At 32.1% G+C, this 6,875-nt stretch overlaps 1 protein-coding gene across 1 annotated transcript; it reads left to right on the forward strand.

The window, feature by feature from the left end:
- Window positions 4,188-6,426, forward strand: LOC104786803 (expansin-A6). The gene is made up of 3 exons (XM_010512256.2): window positions 4,188-4,401; window positions 4,643-4,961; window positions 5,675-6,426. The coding sequence occupies exons 1-3, from the start codon at window positions 4,260-4,262 to the stop codon at window positions 5,982-5,984; spliced, it is 771 nt and encodes a 256-aa protein (XP_010510558.1). The 5' UTR covers window positions 4,188-4,259; the 3' UTR covers window positions 5,985-6,426.

Genomic DNA, 6,875 nt, shown 5'->3' on the forward strand with positions numbered 1-6,875 from the left:
ATCGGACTAGTTACGGTCACATTAGTCATTAGTTACCTAGAACATTAAAAATATTTAGTTCCCCCTAGAAAAACTCGGGTTCCATGCATTAAAAGAGGATATTAATGAAACCATATCTATTTTGATATCTTTCTTATACGAAAAGGTTTTTAAATGTGTGAACAAGTTGAAAATGCTTGGCTCAGTTCATAGCAACGTATACTGCATATTAAATGTCTTGTTACCATTAATCCAACAAAACAATTGAATGTATATTTGTTTGCTTATGATCATATAGGTATTACGTTAAATGTCATATAACCAAAACCAAAATGCACTATGTGAGAAAAGTGTTATTCGCAATCAGAAAGTTCTAAAGTTTCCAAAACTGTTAACTAAGTTGGCTTTAAATTTCTCAATATAACCTGATCACTACTAATAAACAATACAATAGAATGAAATGATAGATAATTGATGAAGCTATCTATGTTTAGAGTCAGATATGATTTGGTATAATCACATGGTGAAACACAGGATCATAGGGTGGGGACTACCGCATTGGATTCGTAAACCTCTATGAAGAAAATTTTCACGATTTTGGCACGTAGCCATACACCAATGGTCCACGTAGTTTTAGTTACTTTTATAATTTGGTAAGACTTGGGATGATTTAAAGGATTGTGGAGATGATCGATCACATGGGAGGTTTGGAAGTCTTGAAGAGTGTGGCAAGTGCTTTCATAAGCTACTTATTAAAGCATTTGGGTTTTTTTTTTACAAATTATTTCGAAATGTTTTTTTTGTTTATCAAAATACATTTTCAATGCTCTTTTTTCTTGCAAAATTCGATTCTTATCATACTTTTATGTAGTGCCTAGATAAATTTAGGCAGTCTCAAATTTCAAAAATAAATTTAAAGTTGTCTAGATCTACCTAATTAAACTCATTTAAATCCGAATAATAACAAAACCACTTAACCCTAACACTTCGAAATAGACTTGCTACGATATGTGGAAGCATAACATAAGTCTAGACAGCCATTTAAACTTCTTTATGAGGAAATGCTTTTATGATAGAACCATGTGATCTTCCAAACTACAGTGTTATTACTGTTACTAAAAATTACAATAGGCTCCACAACATGTTCAGCAACCATTTTTAGATGTCAAAAAAAAGCATTTTGCTTTTTAGTCTTAATGAAAGAAAATAAAAGAGACCACCATAAACGAGACAGAGATAAACATATTGGCATTGTTTGGCGCGTGCGGCTCGAGAATTCAATATTTTTCTCTCTCAATTTGTCTTTGTATTTCAAGAAACATTAAAGTATTGACATCAGTTTTGTAGGTGGTGAGCTTATTATGTAGTCGTAATCTTAGTTTTCAGTTTATACAGACTCTCACCGGTTAACATGCTCCGATGATTACGGTAATCAAAAGGGTCCTACTACGTCGGACAAGTACACTTGATAGGATTCCATGTGGTGGTCCCTTAGCCCTTAGGTTAGTCTCATCATCCAATCCCAGCCTTCAATCATACAAATATTTTACATTACTCACTCGAGGCTAAATTCGTCAAAGATGGACACGATGATCAAATGTGATAATGTTTGCATATTTTTAGGTGATCTCCTTTTGTTAGTCATCTATTTTCAATTCTAGATGGTATGTATAGTCATACTACTTCTACCAAACCACACATGTCTTATTGTACGTTTGTGCGACAACTTAAAATAAATTTGGTTTTACCAACTTGTATTGTATTACTATTAGCTGATTGTTGAGGTAACATAGGTAAGAGACTAAGTCTATTAATATACAACCCAAATCGTTACGATGCAATACAATATAGTTCAAAGAATAGTAAGTACATCATTGTTTTGGGTATTTTGTTGAACTAAAAAGCATTAGCATTTGGTTTGTCGTTATTTTTCTAGTTAAAGATTTGATTTGTCGTTAATGGTTTAGACATTTATGTTTACGCATAAATATTTAGTCTAAGCGAATCAAAATTTTCATCGATCCGAAACAAAACCACGTAAACAACTTGAACCATGGGGAAACTTTTACATCGAATTAATCAAACAAATAAAATTTTGAAAATCTATCCTGAGAAACAATATACAGTAGAACCTCTATAAATTAATATTCTTTAAATTAATATTCATTATAAATTAATAAATTTTTGCGGTCCCGAATTAGATCGGTGTAAAAATGACATAATTCGATAAAATAATAATTTTTTTGAATCCTATGTAAAAATATGGTCCTATAAATATTATAAACTAATAATGATATAAAATAAAATATATATTTATATATACATATATATATAGTAAAATATAACTTTATTATTGTTTGTCTATTATTGAATTTGCATTCTTGTTGAAGCTCATCTATAATATTTCTCATTGCATCAAAAACCTTTTGTGTTGTTTTCTCAAATTGCATCAAAAAGTTGTGAAGCGTCGCGATAGTTGTTTAAAAGTGTGAATTATAGAAAAAGTATATAATTTTTACTAAAAATATTCAAGTATATAATTTTTACTAAAAGTATATAATTTTTACTAAAAGTATATAATATAAAATTTAGGTCGGGGACATGTTTGGAAATAACTTTAACGACTGCGATTTTAGCGGGTCACGGTCCAAGAAAAAAATATAGACCGACCTGTTTGACACATCTATATACAACTTATTGTAAAAAACAAGTACAACTTAACAATATAAAAGGAAATTAATACTATAGATTAATTTATAACAAAAATAAATTATTGTGCGGTACACGACAGATTAAATTGTAGAATTAACAGTCAAAATACAACTATACAATCTTAAACATCAAGTAAAACGTATAAAATTAACTAACTATTACAACTTGAAATTTAATCCCGCAAGATTTTAATAAAAAATAATCTCGCGATGTACCGCGGGTTAAAATCTAGTTACAATAATAATTATGGGTGGAATTGTGGAAAGCTTGAAATATCATAATTTACCTCAAACAAAAAATTTACAATAAATAAGAAAATAAATCATTTCTCAAAAAAAATTACATTTTGCATTGATATTTATGTGGATTTAATTTTATGGGGTAATTAATTAAAAAATTTTGTTGCATGAAGTTTGATAATTGAGATTTCTTTCGCTTCCAAGTAACATACGTATCCTTTTATTTTCTCATGTCCGTTACGTACGGGCAAATCATGTGTCTTGCAACAAAGGGGAAATTATGCTTAAGAAAAGAATTAGGTCTGATACTAAAGCAATAATTTTATCTTTGGTTTTAATTTAAGATACTATAATAACAACTTCATTATGCTAATGTATCATTTTAAATTGAAAAAGTATCTGGAGTTGTCCATGACCAAATATTTATCAGTATATCAAGTGGAAAACTCGTATTTCATATACAACCCCTGAATATTTTTAACTATATCATCATAATTACGTAATATCATCATCACTATAAACATTATGGATACAAAAAAAAAAAAAAAATCAGTTAAGTGTTTTGAAAATAGAAATGCATTTTGGCGAAAAGATGATACAAAGTGAAACTAATAGTAAAGAAAAATTCGATTTAATTGTGTAACGTCGGACCAATCTAAAAACAACTTTATTACCATGATTTAAAAGCCCTAACTGTTTTTGTTAGAAACTAAAATTTACATAGCCATTACTATAAAATACCAAATTCGCAATACTAGACAGTAGACATCAATAGTGATATCAATATAGGTCCATCCATATCAAATTTTTAAAGGGGTCGAAAATTATTGATAGCAACTAAAGAGTGGTCATCATCCCCCAACGCGCTTCAATGGAGCGTAGTGAGATCTTTACTAGATCTGAGTGGAGCAACATCATCTTTATCCGTACATTATCAACTATGATTGGGTGGTATGAGCCACGCAGTACCAACCACGAGTGGTCTTAGCCGTAGACAGCTTCTGGTTAAGACACACATAGATAGAAGGGAAAGAGCAAAGACCCAACAATTAATAATGGATTTTGTACGCATGACTTTTGTACATAAGACATACTCACTATTTAGTTTACATACAATGATACAAATCATGTAATTTATTAATTTATTTTTGAAGTTATATAACAAAACATTTGTAAAAAAGTGAATATTAATATATGCTTTTTAATGTAAATTTATATATATACACCCTCTCCTCTACATACCCTTCCCTACACATATGAAAACACTCCAATAGTCTCTTCTTCTTCCTCTGTCTCTCTCTCTCTCTCTCTCTCTCTCTCTCTGTCGTAATGGCAATGTTGAGTTTGGTTTTATTTGTACTTACCATTCTTGCAACGTCTGAAGCAAGAATCCCTGGAGTTTACAATGGTGGTGGTTGGGAAACTGCTCATGCCACTTTCTATGGTGGCTCTGATGCTTCTGGCACCATGGGTATGTCTTTCTCTCTCTCTTCTCCATACATTTTCATCAATTTAAACCTAAAGTTCCAATCTTTTTTGTAACCACATTGTGAAAAATGTTAAAATCTAGAAATGTTGTAGCTTCTTGATATTTTTGTACCACTTTAATACAAACCCAACTTTAAAGCTTTCATCTTCGCTAACCCAAACTACCACATTGTCAAATTAAAGGTTTAAACTTTTTGCTCTGTTTTTGGTCTTTGTTTTTTCAGGAGGAGCTTGTGGTTATGGTAACTTATACAGCCAAGGCTACGGTGTGAACACAGCGGCTCTAAGTACGGCTCTGTTCAACAATGGTTTTAGCTGCGGCGCTTGTTTTGAGCTCAAATGCGCGAGTGATCCACGGTGGTGCCATTCTGGTAGCCCTTCAATCTTCGTCACCGCTACCAATTTCTGTCCTCCAAACTTCGCTCAGCCTAGTGATAATGGCGGCTGGTGTAACCCTCCTAGACCTCACTTCGATCTCGCTATGCCTATGTTCCTTAAGATCGCTGAGTATCGTGCCGGAATCGTCCCCGTCTCTTTCCGCCGGTAAGAAGTACCAACTTTTATTATTGTCCAATGCAAATCGTATACTGTTGGTTACTTAAATTGGGGTTAACTATGGTAGATTTTAAACTTTGGGGTGTGAAACTTAATGTCTTAGAACTATTGGGGTTAATGTCGGCAGAATTGAAAGTTAAAGGGTACTAGTTGAGAAGTCTTCCTTATAGGTTCTGAATGAATTGGGTTAATTTTAACAGAATTATAAGTTTGTGGTGTTAGTTAAGAAGTCTTTATTATAGATTCTGAACGAATGGGGTTAATTTTAACAGAATTATAAGTTTGGGGTATTAAACTGAACGTTTTAGAAATACTAACTAGGGTGCAGTTGTGAAGTCAATTCTGAATAATTAGGGTTAAAGCTGTAGATTTAAAAGTGTAGGGTGTCCAACATAATAATGTAAAAGTATAGAAAAATCTTGTCTTTGATTCTTGGCGCGAGTCGGTGCAGCATTAATGTCGGGTCTCTCGTACTAAAAATCACCAAATCTAGAAAAATCTTATTTTTCTGACAAAAAGACGAAACTGTCCTTCCAACAATCCCTTTTTTACCTTATCAGTACCATTCGTAAAAGTCAATAGTAAAACAATAATGAAACGGTGTCTTTTAGTCAACACAACGCGTTTTCTTTTCTTTTCCTCAAACCTTTTTACGAAATGACGTAACTAACCTTGGGTTGTATGTTTTTATTACACACCAGAGTCCCATGCCGGAAGAGAGGTGGTATAAGGTTCACGATCAACGGTTTCCGTTACTTCAACTTGGTTCTAGTCACGAACGTAGCCGGAGCCGGGAACATTGTGCGGTTAGGTGTGAAAGGAACCCATACTTCGTGGATGAGCATGAGCCGTAACTGGGGACAAAACTGGCAGTCTAACTCGGTTTTGGTTGGTCAGTCGCTTTCGTTTAGAGTCACGAGCAGTGACCGTCGAAGCTCGACGTCTTGGAACATTGCTCCGGCGAATTGGCAGTTCGGTCAGACTTTCATGGGAAAGAACTTCAGAGTCTGAACAAGGGCAAAATCGGAAACTCCCTATCTCTATTTATTATTACTATTAAAATTTCTAGCCGAAGGCATTTAGTATAATTTGAGAAATTTTAATATATAAATATTATATATATTTTTCTAAGAGACCACTAAAATTCCAATTCTTCTTACATCTGAATGGGGTTTTTTTGTTTTCTAATTTTTTTGATGTGTTCGTTGGAGAGTGTGAAAGTGGTGTTTTTTATTAGCGTGTGGGGTGTTAAATTTTAATTAGTAATCTTTTGGGGTGAAAGTAGAAATTTGTTGAAAGTAGAAGGAGCTGTGAAGCAGATGTGAAGAGTTCTGGTTTCAGCCTATTAATAGTAAAAAAGAAGCAGTAGAGCTATGTTTGTAATGCTTCTTGTAGACCTCTAATATTGTAATTTATATATAAATGTGGGTATGTTATGGTTTATTTTTCTTTATTTTCTGAATGAAATAGGTGAAATGCAGTTTAGTATTTATAAATACATTTTGTCCAAAAAAACAGTTGATTTTAGAAGTTAGGATAAAAGTTAGTAATTATTTTATTGGTTACTATACTTTAGAATAAAAGTAAGGAATTAATTGATTGGCTATAAATATTTGAGTTATCTATGAAAAAAGGTTGGGTGGAATAGTGGATAATAAGAAAAAAATAAACGAAGAAGAATCATGGGATTTTTTTGGGATTTCCTTTTTTTTGAAGCCTAAAACAAAATGGATGATAGTGAAATTTTGTATCCAAGCAACGATATAATAAGGAAAAGTATTTAATTTAATGTTGCCTTTATTTTGTTTTCTTTCTTGAACCAAAAACCCATACCATCCAGTATAAATAGCTTTCGCATGTATTTAACTATATATTTGGAATCTTTTAAAAATTCATGCATAA

The sequence above is a fragment of the Camelina sativa genome, chromosome 5, assembly GCF_000633955.1.
Source record: "Camelina sativa cultivar DH55 chromosome 5, Cs, whole genome shotgun sequence".
Lineage (NCBI taxonomy): Eukaryota > Viridiplantae > Streptophyta > Magnoliopsida > Brassicales > Brassicaceae > Camelina > Camelina sativa.

Excerpts from the sequence above, each read along its gene's own strand:
- LOC104786803 (XM_010512256.2), top strand. The coding sequence starts at position 4,260 with ATGGCAATGTTGAGTTTGGTTTTATTTGTACTTACCATTCTTGCAACG. Across the intron at positions 4,402-4,642 it reads TGATGCTTCTGGCACCATGG|GAGGAGCTTGTGGTTATGGT; the intron begins GTATGTCTTTCT and ends TTGTTTTTTCAG. Across the intron at positions 4,962-5,674 it reads GTCCCCGTCTCTTTCCGCCG|AGTCCCATGCCGGAAGAGAG; the intron begins GTAAGAAGTACC and ends ATTACACACCAG.